A 19,850-nucleotide genomic window follows, 5' to 3' on the forward strand; every position below is an offset into this window, starting at 1 on the left:
TCCTTTTTTCAACCTAACTATTCAATTCAATTCAATTCCAATTCAGTTTTACTCATATAGCGCCAAATTACAACAATTTTCATCTCAAGGCACTTAAATAATATAGTCCAATTCAAGCAAATTGAAATTCAGTTCATTGTAATCATAATCCAATGAAGTCCAATTAATTAATTTCAAAATAATCCAATTAAAAAAATAATATCCAAGCTGAGGAAACTAACAGATTGCACCGAAACTTGTCTTCAGTCCAATCTCCCGTCCTGAGCCTGAGGGACTGTGGAAAGGAACGACTCCCTTTAACAGGAAGAAACCTCTGGCAGAACCAGACTCAGGAAGGGTGGCCATCCGTCTCGACCAGCTGGGGTTTGAGAAGACAGAAAAGAGGGGGATAAACACCATAAAACCATTCAAAGGATATCTGTTGGAACAGGGAAACACAAGTTAATAACCACAATAATGTCACATGTACATAAAATCATTTGAGAAATTAAACAGGGGGAAAAAGAGAGCAAAGTGAGGAAAGGTGTGACAGATGAGGTCCCCCAGCAGTCTAAGCCTATAGCAGCTTAACTATGGGATGTTTCAGGATTACCTGAGCCATCCCTAACTATAAGCTTTATCAAAAAGGAAAGTTTTAAGCCTAATCTTAAAAGTGGAAAGGGTGTCTGCTCCCCGGACATTTACTGGCAGCTTATTCCACAAGAGAGGGGCCTGATAACTGAAGGCTCTGCCTCCCATTCTACTTTTAGAAACTCTGGGAACAACAAGTAAACCTGCAGTTTGGGAGCGAAATGCTCTGTTAGGAAAATATCTTACAATGAGATCTTTAAGATATGATGGAGCTCGGTCATTAAGAGCTTTATATGTGAGAAGAAGAATCTTAAATTCTATTCTGAATTTAACAGGGAGCCAATGAAGAGAAGCTAAAACTGGAGAAACATGATCTCTCCTGTTAGTTCTCATCAGAACTCTGGCTGCAGCATTTTGGATCAGCTGGAGGCTTTCAGAGAATATGTGGGACAGCCCAATAATAAGGAATTACAGTAGTCCAATCTTGAAGTAACAAATGCATGAACTAGTTTCTCTGCATCACCCTGAGACAGGATGTTCCTGATTTTAGCAATATTACGAAGGTGAAAGAAGGCAGTCCTAGAAACCAGTTTTATATGTGCGTCAAATGATAAATTCTGGTAAAAAATAACTCCAAGGTTCCTCACTGTAGAACTAGAAGCCAAGGAAATACCATCTAGAGTAACTATATAACTAGACAATTTCTCCCTGAAGCGCTCAGGTCCAAAGAGAACAACTTCAGTTTTGTCTGAATTTAAAAGCAGACAGTTCTGAGTCATCCAGGTCTTTATGTCTTTAAGACAGGCTTGTAGTCTGACCAACCTGTTGGTTTCATAGATAAGTACAGCTGAGTATCATCAGCATAACAATGGACATTTATGCCATGCTGTCTGATAATGTTACCTAATGGAAGCATGTATAAAGTAAAAAGAATCGGTCCAAGCACAGAACCCTGAGGAACTCCATGACTTACTCCAATGTGTGAGGAAGATTCTTCATTTACAAGAACAAACTGGAATCTATCAGATAAATATGACTTAAACCAGCCTAATGCAGTTCCTTTAATCCCAATAACACTGAATCCTGACTGAAACTCTTCAAACAGATTATTTCTATGTAAATGATCACAAAGTTGAACTGCAAAAGACAAAAAAGGGAGATTGGATATAGGTCGATAATTAGCCAACACTTCTGAATCAAGAGTAGGTTTTTTAAGTAAAGGTTTAATTACAGCAACCTTAAAAGTCTGAGGTACATATCCTATCAACAAAGACCGATTGATCAAATCCAATATGGAAGTGTCAATTAAGGGGAAAACCTCCTTGAACAGTCTGGTTGGGATTGGGTCTAAAATACAAGTTGATGGTTTAGAAGAGATAACTGCTGCTGTTAGCTCAGAGAGATCAACTGGGCAGAAGCTGTCTAAATACAATTCAGGTTCGAAAGATACTTCTAAAGCTGCTGCACTTGATGATACATCAGTGATAATAATGGGAAGGATTCCATTAATCTCCTCTCTGATAGAAACAATTTTATTGATGAAGAATCTCATGAAATCATCACTGCTGAGAGTTAAAGGAATACATGGCTCAACAGAGCTCAGACTCTTTGTCAGCCTGGCAACAGTGCTGAAAAGAAACCTGGGATTATTCTTATTCTCTTCTATCAATGATGAATAATAAGCAGTTCTAGCTTTACGAAGGGCTTTCTTATACGTTATTAAACTATCTTTCCAGACTAATTGAGACTCTTCTAAATTAGAGGAACGCCACTGTCTCTCCAGCTTTCCTGCAGTCTGCTTTAACGCACGCAGCTGTGAATTATACCAAGGAGCCAACCTCTTCTGACTGATTACCTTCCTTTTCAGAGGGGCAACGTTGTCCAGTGTTGTACGCATTGAAACTATAGTGCTGTCAACAAAAGAGTCAAGTTCTACTGGAGTAAAATTTAGGTAGCCGTCCTCTGTCATATCTGCACATGGCAGTGAAGAAAAGGATGATGAAATCAACTCTTTAAATCTGGTTACAGCATTCTCTGACAGACACCTTCTAATATGTAGAATTCTTCTCAGAAACCGTGTAGTCAAGTAATGTAAATTCAAAAGTTATTAAAAAATGGTCAGACAAGACAGAGTTATGAGGGAACACTGTTAACTGTTCACTCTCAATGCCATAAGTCAGCACAAGGTCAAGGGTATGATTAAGGCAGTGAGTAGGTCTGTGAACACTTTGAGAAAATCCAATAGAGTCTAATATAGAATTAGAGTTAATATTTAGGCTGTCATTTTCAACATCTACATGAATATTAAAGTCACCCACTACAATGACTTTATCTGTACTCAGCACTAACTGGGATAAAAACTCTGAGAATTCAGACAGAAACTCAGAATAAGGGCCAGGTGGACGATACACAACAACAAACACAAGAGGTTTTTGTGATTTCCACTTTGGGTGGGAAAAACTGAGAATCAGAGATTCAAAAGAGCTAAAACTAATCTTGGGTCTAGGACTGATTAGTAACCCTGATCTGAAGATAGCTGCCACTCCTCCTCCTCTGCCTGTGGTTGGAGGAACGTGAACATTTAAATAGTCAGAGGGAGTTGATTCATTAATGCTAACATGATCCTCCTGCTGCAACCAGGTTTCTGTAAAACAAAATATATCAATATGATGATCACAAATCAAATCATGCACTAACAGAGACTTCGAAAGGAGAGATCTAATATTCAGCAAACCACATTTAATAGTTTGATATTTTTTTTTCAGTTAAAGTTTTTGTTTTAAATTTTTTTGCACAAGAGGATTTGCTCCTTTTGTGTTTATTGATGTTTAAAGTTTATTGATTTATTGATTTGGCAGCAGGTAGGACGCCGCAGAAAAGTGTGTAAGACTCAACCCTGGGTTGTCATGTTTTTGGGTGAGAGCCGCTCTTTCCAAAGTGGGATGGATGCCGTCTCTCCTCATCAGACCAGGTTTTCTCCAGAAAGATTGCCAATTATCTATGTAGCCCACGTTGTTTGCTGGACACCATCTAGACAACCAGCGATTGAAGGAGGACATGCGGCTGAACATGTCATCACTGGTCAGATTTGGCAGGGGTCCAGAGAAAACTACGGTGTCCGACATTTTTTTGGCAAAATTACACACCGATGTAACATTAATTTTAGTGACCTCTGATTGGCGTAACCGGGTGTCATTACCGCCAACTTGAATAACTATTTTACCGTATTTACGCTTATCCTTAGCCAGCAGTTTTAAATAGGATTCTATGTCGCCCGCTCTGGCCCCTGGAATGCATTTGACTGCGGTCGCTGGTGTCGCTAAAGCCACGTTTCTGACTATAGAGCTGCCAATTACCAGGGCTTTGTCCTCAGCGGGTGTAGGTGGTCCCCTTTGGTTGCACTCTGCAGTTCCCCGCCCCTGTTTTAATTACACCTTAGACATTACTACTTATCAAACACACTCACACACACACATTAGGTCTTGGGGGGTGGTTGCACTGAGTGGCATCTGGTGGGCGGGGCTCTTTGGGTATGGAGGCTGCCCAGAGGGCTGCGCTCCCAGTTCTACAAGTTTGGCTGCCCCTCAATTTTAATCGCTCACTATTAGAAAATATTGAAGAACCAGAAGGGAGAGGGGAGGGTTCTTCTTCCCACACCCCTGCTTCCTGGTTGCTGCTCGGGGCGGGAGGGGCCAAGAGGATTAATTAATTGTTCTGCTGGTTCGGGGTCTGTGGTGGCTGGGGGGCTGCTGGCCCCCTGGTGTGCCCGCTGCGCTACACCCCAGCGGAGTTGAGGGAGGGAGGACGTGTGGATGTGTGGATGTATGGGACGTGAAAGTGTGTGTGGTGATGATTGGGCCTGTATCTGGGACTTGCTGTCGCCTGGCCTGCCTGTGCTTCTCCCGATGGGGGGGCGGCGTTGCCTCTCCCCGCTGCTCGCGACTTCACCCACCTGTAGGCACGTCTTGACTCCCAGGGCACTTGGCCAGGGGCGCTGGGGCAGGCGCTGACCCACTGTGTGGCTCAGGTCATCTATATCCACAGCTGTGTTGTATGCGATTGCCGCTTCTTGTGCTTGTTTTTGTTTGTTTGTTTTTTCTCTGCTTGTCTGCTTTCAGGTGCTCCTGGTGGCGCTAAGGCTGGATTCCCCTCAGCGGCCATGGATTGTTGTCTGTTTTGTTTTTTACAGGTGTAGCAGCTGGTTGTCTGGTTTTTGTTTCTATTTTTGTTCTGTTTCCTCTTCTTTCCTCTTCTTCTTTCCTTGTCCCCCGATCCGGTTCAGTTCTATTACATGTCATATATTGTCAACAGAAATAAATAAATGGGCATCAAGGGGAGCTTTACATTTATAAAACTTCCCTTGGCAAAGCAAATCTGTTTGGCATCAAAGGTATTCAGACTACAATTCTGCTGCCATAATGCTGAACAGGACAAGGGGAAAAAAAATACTTAATTTCACTGGTGAAATTAATTATTTTAAAGTATTGATGAAATAATGAAATTAAGTACTTTAAAGCAGTGGTTCCCAACTGGTGACCCACATTTGGGTCACGGACCCGTTTTCAATGGGTCGCCAGACTCTGAGTGGAAAAAGAAAAAAGTTCAGAAAAATGACCATGCTTTAATTTTGAAGGGCTCAGAATGCATTCTATTCACACTCCTAAACAGTAGGTGGTGACGATACCCTGTAATGCTAATCGACTCCCGCCATTTTACAGATAGAAGAAAAGCTACGGTTTGTTTTCATATGAGAGTGACCATGGCTAAACGCAGGTACGACATTGACTACATAAAATATGAATTTTCTTATATTGAGGACAAAAGGGGGGAAACGACCTCAGTGCACTTTTTGATTTTGAATTAAAATGCAGACACTTGAGAGTCAAAGGGAATTTTTCCTCTCTCCCGTCACACTTTTTTTTGCTTTTGTTTATCGTTAAACTTGAATTTCGTGTCTATTGACACACTGTGATATTTTATTTTATGTCAGGTTCAAACTACAACATGTTTTCATTCAAGATATTTGAGATGTTGAAAATTTTCCTGGGTCGCAGCTTGTCTATAACAAATGATGGTGGGTCCTGAAGCCAGAGCAGTTGGGAACCACTGCTTTAAAGTATTGGTTAAATTAAGTACTTTTAAGCATTTGAAAGTATTGGTGAAATTAAGTATTTTATCTTTGGCCTTGCCCCATTCACTTCCGTTATAATATACGTGTATATATATGCGGCTCTCGAATTATCTAAATAGTGTCCGAATGACTCAGAGTGACACCAAGCTGACACCAAGATGTATTGAGGAAATTTTTTCTTCAATAAATTTAGGTTAATTTCTATTTAATGTATGTACATTTCAGTCATTTACATTAAAAACACACTGTTTTTGGCCGTAAAATAAGAGTAAAAGGTAAAAAAAAACAGGATTCCCACAAATTAAAACTGAATTTTGAAAAAAATAAAACGGAATTTGGGAAAAAATAAAACAGATTTCATAGGGCCCTAGAGATGATTCGGTTTATTTCTTTTTTCATGAGTAAACTCTATTGCATTGGATTTTTGACTCTCACCAGAGCCTTTTTTTTTGGCTATTTTTCAGAATCCAGCAAGCATGCAGAAGAAGCTTTATTTTTGCTGGCAGTATTGCTTTAATGAGGCAGTTTTCATAAATGTTGGTGTAGAAGTAGTGTCAAAAGTGGCCCTGACCAAGATATTTTTTTAAACAAGATAATTGGCAACCCGACGATAGTAAGAAAAATGCAGCAGTGGATTATAGCTGAGGGGAACAGCCAGTTTCTTAGACCATAACGGTCACAAACAATTGAAAAATTGGTGACCGTGGTTGAGTTAGTGGAAAATTGCAAAATGAGAGCCATGGTACCGATCGTATGTGGCCGAAATATGTTGGCACGTCTTTTGTCTAGTGTTTGTCAAGGGAATGATATGGTTAGCACTACAAGCCTCTATAACAACTGAACACTAAAGTGTAATGAAACAAATGCAGTGAAGTGGTTAAAGTATAAATTAGGTACTGAGTGTATTTTTATACTTGAGAGAGCTAATTGAGAGTGGCTTAGGGTTGTGATGCATATTGTGAAGTTATTAAGAAAGATTACTTTATTATTAATATGACCATGCTGACATTAATGAGAAGTTGTTCAATCTGACACAGCTTTGTGGTTACCACTCTTGGTTGCTGTAGCACTTAAGCTGAGAGTTGGGAGCCTCTAATAAAAGATAAAAAAAAGAAAAAAAGTTTTGTACAGGCATATGCTGTGAACAGCTAGGGTTCCTGTGTGATACCACTGTCTAGGAGAGAGGGGTCTCGGGTAAGCACCAGAGAACATTCCTCTCCAAGAGGGAGGAAAGCCCGTTTAGAAGGAGATGTATTGAAGAGTGCATATTGCTCAGAGGTTGCAACATTGGCCAAAGTACACAGTGTAAAAATCAGCAGGCTTGTAAATACTGCAAAATATAGAATAGAATAGAATATAAACATTGATGAGGATATGGTGCTTTGACTCAGTTAAAGGCTGAGGATTTACAGCGTCTTTGAGATCAGACAAGACATGTAACCTAAGGTATTTTGACCTCAATTATGTTTTTTCCTTCCTCTGCTCTCATCCACAAGCATCATGTTTTGTTTGGTTGGCATAGGCCCAATCAGTTTGAGTTTTACACTTTCCAGCATTCTGCTGATATAATTTGACACTCATCAAACTTCTGACACATAACACTGACTTACCTACCTTTCACATACCTTTTTTATGTTTAGTTGTACATTGCACTTTCAATTTTGTTGTATCTCCAGTGCAATAACAATAAAGGCTATTCTGATTCGGATTCTGAATGACTGAACAGCAACATGCAATCAGCTTTCGGGTAAAACAAGAGTTGGGGGACTCCACATCTACATCAGCATAGAATTGTATACCAACTGTACTGTGGTTGACGGGCACTGCTCTGAAACTATCGATTACTTGACTATTAAATGCCACCAGCACTATCTGCTATGGTAGTTTACAGCTGTGATTATTGTTGCTGTTCATGTCCCCCTGCAAACTAACACTAACGCTGCTCTGAGGGAGCTATATAACAGCATCAGCTCACTACATAACATCCGGATGCTTTATATGTGGTCACAGAGGACTTTAATCATGTTCGTCTGCAAGACACAATACCTGTGTTTCATTAGCACATCACTATCGCCACTCGGGGTGACAATGACAAATGTACAGAAACAGTCTTGGGACATAGAAAGCATTGCATCCACCTCAGCTCACCAGGTCACATCTTCATTATGCCGATTCCTGCATACTGCCCTGTGTTTAAAAGCAGAGGTGTCACACAGAAAAGCATCACTGTGTGGTCAGCTGATGCTATCCCCATGCTACAGCAACAGCATACAGGGAAGAAGATACCTCAGAGTGAGAAAAAACAAGTATGGCTGTGAGATGGGGAAATGGGCTCTTCACTCCACCATTCGTTCGGTGATAATAGGTGCATCGTCTTAGAAGACATTCACTTCATGCACCCAGCAAGGCACGACCAGCTATCCAAAAGTGGTACCAGACACACCTTTGACCTACACCAACAGAGTGAGGATCATCAGGTCTAGTGATGACAAAATCCAACGAATACAGCCAAATGACTTAACATCCAGGAGGTGACATCAGCTCAACATCCCGCATCAGCAAGACTATTGGAAGTGAGGCCATTCCAACAACCAGAAGCATGTTTCTTAGTGTCCGGTCATTCATTTTGATGCTCACTCTCTCAGAAAAAAAATAGCTCATAACATTGCGTTTCCCCATCACCGTTTTCCATTTGTTTATTATCTTGTCGAGTTGTAGCTTAGTAATTGATAATTAAGGTGGAAAGTTTCTTTTTCTATATCACAAAATATGCAAAACCTAATTTCCTTTATTTGAGCAAACATTTGCAAATAAATCTCCCTCTAGGAGAGGACCCCCTCAAGCCAGCATGTATTTGCCTCAATGAGATCCAGGAGTTACAGAGTTCAAGCCACACTCAGATGATGATGAGATTACCTCGATTAGGCAATTTGATGAGCCTATTGGCTATAGACAAACACTTAGACAACTGAGTTATTGTCCCTCTTCCTAAATGATACTAACAGATATGAGGATCAGTTTTTGGCACTCAAACACTAAAGCCAAAATCAAGGTCTGATTGAGAGACATTTTACTGATTCTTACAGACATGTCGTTGTTTTTATGTGGATAAACAACATAAAATACACAAAAAGATCATAGCTTGGAATAGCTTTGTTCAGAGTTATGTAAATGTGTTCAAATTCTAGTGTTCAGTTGAAGTTGCAAGACGTCGTGCCACAGTCATGAGTTATCACATGCCAGTTAGGTGATTAAATGTACTACCTTCTTAAAGTCTGGGTCACATTCATTTTTTTTTTATTCAGTATCCTAGTATCGCTAACCACTTTTAAGCTGCAGCCTTTTGAGGTCTTGTTGTCAAAATGTTTTCTTTCAAAAAAAAAAAAAAAAGTACAAACAGCACTTGTGGTACATGCACAGTTTTTTGGATAAAGTTTGTGTTTTATGTTGCATCTGTGTGTGATTTTGAAGTCAATACATGTCAATGTTGGGTGCTCTCTCATTGCAGTTATTCACAGTCCCTGAGCCTTGATTGATTAAAAGACGTTTATTAAAAAAATTCCCACTTGCAAATGAACTAATATCAATTTATTTTTCCCTACTGAGTAGGGGACAGAAAGGAGACTTTTGCTGGTAAATTGCAGTAAAATGCTGTAGCGACTCTTAACATAGACATTAGGATAAAAAGTGCACGCCGATAAAGTAAATGACATCAGTGACTTATTAAATCATTCAGCACAGTTACATTTAATGACCAATGTCCTCGTCTCTGTATATGTGCTGGGAGAACCTGTGGAACATGTGGACTATTTGAGAAAACATGTCCACTGTAACTTTCTATGTGGGAAATCACCTTACATGTATGTAAGTTTAAGTTACGTTTTAAGTTGCTTAAATCGTGATTTTGTCAGAAAATGCTGTGGTTAAAAAGTCAGTATTTGAATGAAGCAGAATGACAGCCTGTAAGTGAGCATGAGCTGACTCACATTCTTAAAGAGCTTTCAGACACAATTTCTGATGCATTTGGCATTTTGTCAGAAGAAACAGAAAAATAATGTGACTGAGAGCAGCTTTATTGGGAATTCAGCTCTATAAATATTCACTTTTGCTTAATCATTGTAACTAAAAGATTTAAAAGATGGAACTTCATAGCATGGGCTGAACACCAAGGCTCATTTTGGTCTAGTTTGCGTTAGTCAAGCTTTCAAAAAACAGATTTTGAGCAATTTTGTTTTTGGTTGGATTGACACATATATCAATTTCTTTCTAGTGTCGTGTAAACTCTTGACAAAGCCAAAAGGAAGACACTGTTTTCACCAAGGGAAGACCTTGTTATTCCTTGTCCTCCTTTTAACTAAGAAATAATGTCCAGTTATGAGATAATTGATATAGTAGGAGCAGCATTAGTTTAATTCTATCTCTCCTAATTCTGCCTGTAGGTGCCTGCAGAAGATGTTTATTGATCTGAAATAATGAAAGCATTCACTTTGACAGTATGCTTCCCCTCTAGACCAAAAAGTCACAAAAAGTGTCAGTCACTTTTTATCATTCATATTTGTACATTGTTTTTCTTTGTCTTTAACTGTTTTACTGCCAGCGCCGAAGCTCATCACAGTACTCTATGCTACTCTTACTCGATGTTAAGTTACTATTTTCCTTTTAAATTCCAATGCACGTAATACGCCAACAGTAAAGATTCAGACATTTCTCAAACCCAAAGTGTGTAAATGCAGAAACTATGAGATGGTCCTAAAACAGGATATTTAATTGGTATATAAACTGACCTGCTCCTGTGTGGCCACGGAACTGTTGAATTTTAGTCCCTGTGCTCCACTCCCAGCATGCAATAGTGTTGTCAAAAGACCCAGTCACTAGCTTCTGTTCATCAAATTTCACTGTTGCACAGGTGTGTGTCTGAATTCCATAAATGCACTGACCAGTGCGCACATCCCATAATTTGGCTGAAAGGTCATCAGATCCTGAAAAACAAGAAAACATTACATTACATTACTGCTGTAAACGGAGATATACTGTACCATACACCACACTGTTTTCCATACTAAGAATAAATCTGTGCCACAATTTCACAGGCCGTCCTTTCCTTTTTTTTTTTTACTCCCAATTCCACGCACTCCCACTGGACTTCTGACAATTACTGCCAGCTCCCACAGCTTGTGGGTACTTTTTCTGTGTACCAATAATTCTCTATATTATGTGTCTACTTCTGTCAGTCATTTAATGTGATAAAAAAATGCAATGCAAAAGAGAATCAGAGAAAAGATCTTAAATCCATTCATTTTCATCCATTCCAGCAACCTTACTTACTTTCATAAACACACATCAACACAAGGAAAAAAAGTAGTCAAGTCTCAAAACACATAACCCAAAACTGCATAGGTGGAAATAACTCCTTAACTTTTGTTCCGCCCTTAGTCTTCCTGACACACTCAACTGGACTTGCATTTGTACTGTAGTCTTTTGTCTTTTATTTTCCTCTTAACTTTATAGATGTTTCCAACACTTCAATAAGCTAACTAAGTACAGGAGCTAGTGTTCTTGTGAGAGACAGTTTATTTTTTGACCACCCGCTCCCACCTGTGTCTAAGTTAAACACGCCCCTTCATGCAAGATCTATGTAAGATCAATGGGATCCTGATCCAGCCTTCTATCACAGTACCTGTACAGAGAAGGCCATCCTTATAGTAGAGGGCATATACTCGTGCACTGTGGCCAATGAGTGATGATGTCTCAAAGGCCTCCTGATCCTTCAGCTGCATCATGCGCAGTTTAGCTTTCAAGTAGACCCCCTTCCAATGTGATGCATCCTGAATGGACTCATCAATCTTCCAACCAAGCTCCCGACACACACCTTGCCAGACTTCTGTACACGAGTTTATCACCTACAAGGATACAGATGAGTGTCAGCATGTTCAACACATTAAATACTTATTTTGTGAGTAAATGACAAGTAGTTAATACTAGAAAAGGTGAGCTGAGTAGTAAGAGTAGTAGTAAGTAGTGATCTTTATTTATTTTATTTAACACTCTTATGTAAACAGTCTAGGTGACTCTATAACCTGTTTAATTTAAACAGTAATCATTAATTATTGCTATAAAAATTCATCTGTAATAGGAAAGAAGAAATAATTAGATTTTAGGCTTGCACAGCCTAAACTCTAACTAGGTGTCTCTAATGCCAACTTGAGAGCTGAAAATATTTGTCCCAGAACACCATACAGCAACATGCTCGCCAGCCCGTGACAGGACTGCTTCAGTACTCAGCTGTGGAACTCATGAGACTGCGCTTCCACCTGCTCAAGCAGGATATACATCCATGGGGGGGTCCCGCTGGAGCTTCTGAGTGGACTCTTCAAACACAATTAAGTCCATCTGCAGTCCAACTCCAGTCGCTCCTCACCCAACACCGGCCGTGTTGCCAACCACAGCATGCTAAACAGCCAAGCCCTGTCGGCTAACATAGCTGCCAAGTTATGTTCGGTCTGCTAAACATCCGCTCACTCACGAGCAAGGGGCATCTCATCCAGGATCTCCTCAGTGACCGTACGTTTGATTTTATCTGTTTAACTGAGACATGGCAACAGCCCAACAACTTTTCCCAACTCAACGACTCAACTCCTCTGTCATGATCCCCGAACACAAGTTTTGAAATCTGTTATTTGAAAGGTTAACTTCTCCTCTCGTTTCAGATAACTTGCCCTGCCTCCCGTGTCTAGTGTCTGATAATCTTCCCTGATTCCCTAAGTGTTTCCACCTGTTCCCCTTGGTTCCTCATGTGTTTAAATAGTCTTTGTCTTCCCTTGTCCTGTGCCAGTGTGTCATACTCTCAGTCTTCACCCTAGCCTCCGAACCTCTAACATTCAAATCCTGTTGTACTGTGTCTTCACTGACGTCATCACTGAAGTCGAGCGTATCTCCTTCAGAGTTTTGTTTTGGTTAACGTTTGATTAGTATTCCAGTTTAGCTTTTTGTTACTTTGTGTAGCCCGATTTGGTTTCCTCCATTTAGGAGAGACTTTTGATTTGTAAGTTTAATAGCACCTCCGTTATAGGAGTGGTTGCGTGACCTCGTTCCTTTTTTCAAATTCTCTAGATCCTCCATTAGACGGAGAGTTTTTCTTTGTAAGTAAGTAAGTAAGTAAGTAAGCTTTATTTGTACAGCACCCTTCACAGACCAGGGTCGCAGAGCGCTTTACAGCAGAACAATAAAACAGGAAATACATACAATTTTAAAAAGCCTTAAAACTTTCCTTTTTGATAAAGCTTATAGTTAGGGATCGCTCAGGTGATCCTGAAACTTCCCATAGTTAAGCTGCTATAGGCTTAGACTGCTGGGGGACCTCATCTGTCACACCTTTCCTCACTTTGCTCTCTTTTTCCCCCTGTTTAATTTCTCAAATGATATTATGTACATGTGCCATTACTGTGGTTATTAAGTTGTGTTTCCCTGTCCCAACAGATATCCTTTGAATGGTGTTATGGTGTTTTTCCCTCCTCTTTTCCCTCTTTTCTGTCTTCTCAAACCCCAGCTGGTCGAGGCGGATGGCCACCCTTCCTGAGTCTGGTGCTGCCAGAGGTTTCTTCCTGGTTCTGGTTCTGCCAGAGGTTTCTTCCTGTTAAAAGGGAGTCGTTCCTTTCCACAGTCCCTCAGGCACGCTCAGGACGGGAGATTGGACTGAAGACAAGTTTCGGTGCAATCTGTTGGTTTCCTTAGCTAGGATATTATTTTTTTGAATTGGCTCTATATGAATTAATTGGATTATGATTACAATGAATTGAATTCCAATTGGCTTGAATTGGACTTTATTACTTAAGTGCCTTGAGATGACAATTGTTGTAATTTGGCACTATATAAATAAAATTGAATTGAACAACTTAGTAACAATCATATCAGCCCAAAAACAACTAAACAAACCCTAAACAAATAAATAGGTCTTAAGTTGTCTTTTAAAGGAGTCAACAGACTCCATCGAACGCAGAGAGAGCGGAAGGTCGTTCCAAAGCCTGGGTGCAACAGCTTGGAAGGATCAGTCTCCTCTGGTCCGTAAGCGAGTGCGTGGCACCATAAGTAAATTTTGATCCGCAGATCTCAGATCCCGAGCTGGGGTGTAACGCTGGATCAGATCACCGATGTAGGATGGAGCCTGACCATGTAATGCTCTGAAGGTTAAAACCACAATTTTAAAATTTATCCTGCAGGAAACTGGCAGCCAATGAAGGGCTTTAAGAATAGAGGTTATGTGAGTCCTCCTATTAGAGAGGGTCAGAATTCTCGCTGCAGAGTGTTGCTCTAACTGCAGGCGAGAAAACTCCTTCTTGTTTAGACATAAAAACAAACTATTACAATAGTCTAAACGTGAAGACACAAAGGCATGGATTATTAGCTCTAAATCATTTTGTGACACCATTTTTCTGAGTTTGGAGAAAATCTCTGGATGATTTTTCCCAAAGGAATCAAATACAACAGGAATAATACCGGACCCAAAACAGAACCTTGAGGAACTCCACACAACAATTCTGTTGACTCAGACCTTATTTGGTTAGCTGAAACACTAAAGCTCCGCCCAAAAAGGTATAAGGAGAACCAGTGCAGAACTGAACCTGACAGTCCTACTTCATCCCTCAGTCTTTTCAGCAGGATTTGGTGGTCGGCGGTGTCAAAGGCTGAGGACAGATCTAAGAGAACTAGAACAGTGCATTTTCCTGAATCAGCAGACATCATAAAGTCACTGGACATTTTCAGCAAGGCTGTCTCCGTAGAGTGATGTTTGCGGAAACCAGACTGACATGTCTCATGGATGTTATTTTGATCCAGGAATAATGACAGCTGTTCAAAGACCACCTTCTCTCGGATCTTGGACAAGTGTGGTAGCTTTGAAATAGGCCTGAAATTACTGAGGACAGTCGGATCTAAGCCTGTATTTTTAAGTAAAGGCTCCACTATGGCATGCTTAAATGTATTGGGAAACACACCTGAAGAAAGAGAGAGGTTAACCATTTCAGTAACCCAGGGGCCAATTACATCAAACACTTTCACAAAGAGCCCACAGGGAAGGACATCAGATGAGCAGATGGAGGGTTTCATCTTGGTCACCAGTGCCGAGATATCAGCAAGAGTCACAGACTTAAATGAGGACCACAAGCTGGAGACAGGCTCAATGACAGCAGGGGTTCCACACAAAGGGGGAGGGATTTTCTCCTTTATCATCTTGTCAATAGAAAATCTCAACAATGCATTGCTGTCAGCTTTACAAGAAACAGGAGTAACTGGCGCAGCAGGACATACAAGAGAATTAATCATGTCAAACAACACTTTGGGGTTTTTCTTATTTACTGTTACCAGTTGACGAATATAATCAGATCTGGCATTTTCCATCATCTCATTGTATGAGGACACAAAATCCTTGAGATAAAGTCTGTGCACCTCAAGATTAGTGGATTTCCACAGACATTCAGTCTTTCGACATAGTCTCTTCAAACTCTTCTTCATTTGCCCAAGGGCACAATTTCTTCTGTATTGATAAGTTTGATTTAACAGGCGCCACCTGATCCAGAATTTTTACACAGTGACTGGAAAAACAGTGCATAAAATTGTCCACATCGAGGCAATCCATGAACAAAAGAGGGTCAAACATAACAGAAAAACTTTATGCAGTATTAGCAGAGATAACACGCCTCTGAGACCTAACTTCTAAGGGTTTAGGCTCAGGGCTAAAATGCAGATCAAACAAACAAGACAATGATCGCTCAGGTGGACGTCCTTTACAGACACATTTGAAATGTCTAGTCTAAGGGTAAAAACTAAGTCTAAAATGTGGCCTTTTTGGTGTGTGGGCTCAGAAACATGTTGCTCAAAAAGCTTCAGTCAGTGTTAAGAGTTCCGTTGTGAAGCAAGATGAGCTGTCATCAACATGAAGGTTAAAATCTCCAAGTATTAAAACAGGTTCCAAATTTATTATGGAGGATAAAAAGTCACTAAAATCCTTCAAAAACACAGCAGCAGGTCCAGGAAGACTGTAGATTGACACACAATGGAAAGGATTTGAAGAACCCACCTTGACCATCTGAGACTCAAATGAAGGGAATTCCAGGGTCTGAGTCACTTTGCATGCACAGCTGACCCTGTATACAACGGCCAGACCCCACCCCACCCCACGACGACAGGGGTGGGGAGAGAAGGATTTATTTGCAATAGACCTGGCATTCAACAGGTCGATATGCAAAGTTGATGACGCCACGGAGGCAGTGACCGCAGAGCGCAGCGTGATTGGTCGAAGGCATGTCCCTCGGTCACATGAGCTCCAGCTGGACCATACAGAGACCATTGTAAATACGGAAGAGGGTGGAGGTGACGAAGGCCACTGACCACTACCCCAGCGCTGTGTAGGTTCCAAGACTGTCACTGTGGTCCAAGCAGACAGCAGCGTAAATGTGCTGTCACACACATTGAGGAGAGGGATCCGGCGCAGACATCTTGTGTGTTCTCCATGGCCGAGGATGGCAGAGCCCCAGCGTGCTGCAGTGCGTCTTCGTTTGACCTGGACTTTTTTTTCCTCAATTTTCTGCAGCCTTTGCCTGGCACCCGACAAAGCAGCAAATACTCAGGTGTGTCGGGGTTGATGATAAAGGGTGGAGGGAAAGCCTGTTTATACCTGCTCCGTGTATCAGACAGGCCCTCCACCCAATCTCTGATACGCAACAGAGAGTCCCGATCATAGGTCCGTAAAGCTGAGACACACCCATTTAAAATACGGGCTGATATGATCACATATGTTGTAAAGATGACCTTTAAAAAGCTGTATAGCAAGAGACGAGCCTTGACACTGCCAGTCACGGGCGCCATCTTCTTGTTACGCCTCTTTAGAAGCGAGCAGCGAAATTTAAATAATAATCTTTTATATTTTTTCGTTTTCCTCCTGGAGTGGAGTGGATGTTTATTTTGATAACGTTTTATATCGGCACTTGTCTCTGCCTTAGTTATTGAGATCTGTGTCATAGAATTTTCATAGCTCTTGTTTCTCTGTTGGAAGCACTTGTTAAGAAGTTGAAAAATAAACCTTATTCTGAAAAGATCCTGCACGTGTGTCCTGCTGGTACCCGACATCCTCCGGGAGTTTGTTTACATCTGTCAACCCCGTGGTTCCGGCCGGGGAGGAGGTCTCGCAATAATTTACCACGATACTTGCCGCTGTCTGTCCCTGACTACAGCTCCTTCGAATCCACTGTATGTCAACTGCCTGAACCTACTCCTACAACTATTGCAATTATGGGAAACACTAACTCGCTACCAAACAAGTGTGATGAGCTAGAGGCGCTTGTGCAGAACCAACAGCTGTATAAAGACAGCAATTTGATCCCTCTGTCCTGGCTGAACGACAACACACCAGACTCATGTGTGGACACACCCGGCTTCACAGCCATACGAGCAGATCGTGACCGGAGTACGAGCGGTAAGTGGAAAGGCGGGGGTATTATCCTGTTATATATTCAGAGATGGGTTAACCACCACAATGTGACCGTTAAGGAGAGGGTATGCTGTCTTGACATTGAACTACTGTCAGTTTCCGTGCGTTCTATGTGCTCAGAGAGTTCCCATATACACATTGTCATCGTTGTTTACATTACACCGAGGGCAGCACCTACAACGGCATGTGACGCCATCCATCACACCGTTGCTAGGCTACACACCCAGCATTCTGAGGCAATCACAGGGGATTTCAATCACGTCTCTCTATCCTCCTGCCTGACTGGCTTTGTACAGTATGTTGACTGTCCAACACGGAGGTTCTATGCTAACGTGAAGGAGGCTTACAGGGCAGTGTCTCTTCCACCACTGGGTAGATCTGATCACAGCATGGTCTATCTACAATCCACATACAGACCTTATGTACAAAGACTTCCTGTTACTACCAGATCTTTCAGGAAGTGGTCACCAGAAGCGAGTGATGCATTGAGAGACTGCTTTGATGTCACAGACTTTGGCAGCTTCCACCACCAGGCATCCTGAGCCCAGCTGCACCTCCACCTCTGTGGCAGCTCCCAACACTAGCCCTCCTCTGTCCAGCTGCATCCCCACCCCTATCTCTATAATTGATAGCAACATCACTCCTGTTGCCATCCCTGTGCTACAACATCTGTGTCTAACCATAGAGGAGGTTGGAGCTGAGCTCAGGACACCTCAGTCAGGGAGGGCTGCAGGACAGATGGAAAAAGTCCTGGTGCTGTGGAAAACTGCTTGTCTCATATCGGTGCCCAAATTAGGGCAACCGGTGGAGCTGAATGACTACAGACCAGTGGCTTTGACATCTCATATCATGAAGACCTTGGAGAGACTCCTTGTTCGTCGCATGAGATTACAGGTTGCTGAGGATCTTGAGCCCCTCCAGTTTACCTACCAGAAACACATAGGAGTGGAAGACGCGATTCTGTACATGGTGCATTGGGCATATACTTATCGGGATGTGCCTGGTTTATATGTGAGAGTCATGTTCTTTCACTTCTCCAGTGCCTTCAACACCATAAGGCCGCCCATACTGAAAGACAAGCTTCAAGGTATGGGTGTGGCCCCCTCCCTGACATCATGGATTACAGACTTTCTGACTGCCAGACCACAGTATGTCAGGATGGGGAGATGTGTTTCTGGAACACTGGAATGCAGTATTGGGGCTTCGCAGGGTACCGTTTTGGCTCCTTTTCTTTTCCATGTTTTTAACCTATGTACGATGGCCTTGAGTGTCCAGAAAGGCGCCTATAAATCAAATGTATTATTATTATTATTATTATCCTCTCCACAGCATCCTGGCAGGACAGAGGGGCAGCTGCAGGACTGAGAGGTTTCGGAGGTCCTTTGTCCCCATAGCCATAAGGCTTTTTAACAGTGACTTCTGACATGTTCTTCTCAAAGTTATTTCTTCATTTATTTAGTAATTGATTATTATTATTATTATTGTTGTTGTTGTTGTTGTTATTATCATTATTATTATTGTTGTTGTCTAATATGCAATCATTGTAATTATTTACAATTTTTTTTATCTAATTTTTTGAGCTACTTGACAAATTTGAATTTCCTCCACTGGGGGATGAACAAAGTATCTTTCTATTCTATTCTATTCTATTCTATAATATTACCCGGTCTGCCTATTTTCACCTACACAACATCAACCACCTCCACCCCTCCTTCACCCCCCATACTACTTCTATTCTTGTTCATAGCCTCATCACTTCTCGCCTGGACTACTGCAATTCTCTCCTCTCCGGTGTCACTCACAAATCCCTTCATAAACTCCAGCTAGTCCAGAATTCAGCTGCTCGTATCATCACAAGGACCCCCTCCATCCACCACATCACCCCCGTCCTACAACAGTTCCACTGGCTCCCAATAAAATTTCAAATTCAATTTAAAAACCTCTTAACATTTAAGTCCATTCACAGCCTCGCCCCTCCCCATCTATCTGACCTCCTCCACGTTCCACGCTCTCCCGCACTCTCCGATCCTCCTCCTCTACCCACCTGCCCATCTCACCACCATGGGGAGCAGAGCATTCAGCTGCTCTGCTCCTCGTCTTTGGAACAGTCTACCACCGGAACTCAGGAACACTACTTCACTCACACACTTCAAATTCAAACTCAAAACCTACCTGTTCAAAACTGCCCTTTCCTTACGATTTCATTTTCGTTGTGTAATTTTAACCTAATTTTTTTTTCTGATAACTTTGTTTACTCCCCATTGTTATTATTCTTTGTGTTGCCTTGTTTTTAACCAATGTACAGTGACCTTGAGTGTCCAGAAAGGCGCCTATAGATAAAATGTATTATTATTATTATTATTATTGTTGTTAACTGAAAATGAATTTGGTCTTCTTTAACTGAATACGTCCACCTTTATTTCTGCATGCAAGAGAAAGATCAAGAAACAGGGTGGCTTACTTGCAGAAGTGACAAATGGGCTCACTTTTTATCTAATTCTTACTGGATCAGCGTGAATGCCACAACTGCTTTGAAATAATAATCACAACATGATGTTGTATAACATTGCGGATAAATGACAAAAGCAACCAAACTGTAACATTAGTCTCAATGTCTAATGTTAATCTTTTTTTTATAATTCAGTAATTCAAAATTATAATGTCTTA

The 19,850-nt window shown here is 41.3% G+C and overlaps 1 protein-coding gene across 3 annotated transcripts in view; it reads right to left on the reverse strand.

Moving 5' to 3' along the window:
- The window catches only part of fbxw2 (F-box and WD repeat domain containing 2), a 56,402-nt gene that overhangs the window by 17,111 nt on the left and 19,441 nt on the right, over positions 1-19,850 (reverse strand). For all 3 annotated transcript variants that reach the window (XM_072371916.1, XM_072371914.1, XM_072371915.1), the window contains exons 3-4: positions 11,379-11,601; positions 10,486-10,680 (exon numbers count right to left, since the gene is read on the reverse strand). In XM_072371916.1, coding sequence (XP_072228017.1) covers positions 10,486-10,680; positions 11,379-11,601 — 418 coding nt within the window. The remainder of the gene's footprint in view (positions 1-10,485; positions 10,681-11,378; positions 11,602-19,850) is intronic.

This window comes from Leuresthes tenuis, unplaced genomic scaffold (assembly GCF_036924035.1).
Source record: "Leuresthes tenuis unplaced genomic scaffold, fLeuTen1.0.hap1 SCAF_19, whole genome shotgun sequence".
In the NCBI taxonomy this organism is placed as follows: Eukaryota; Metazoa; Chordata; class Actinopteri; order Atheriniformes; family Atherinopsidae; genus Leuresthes; species Leuresthes tenuis.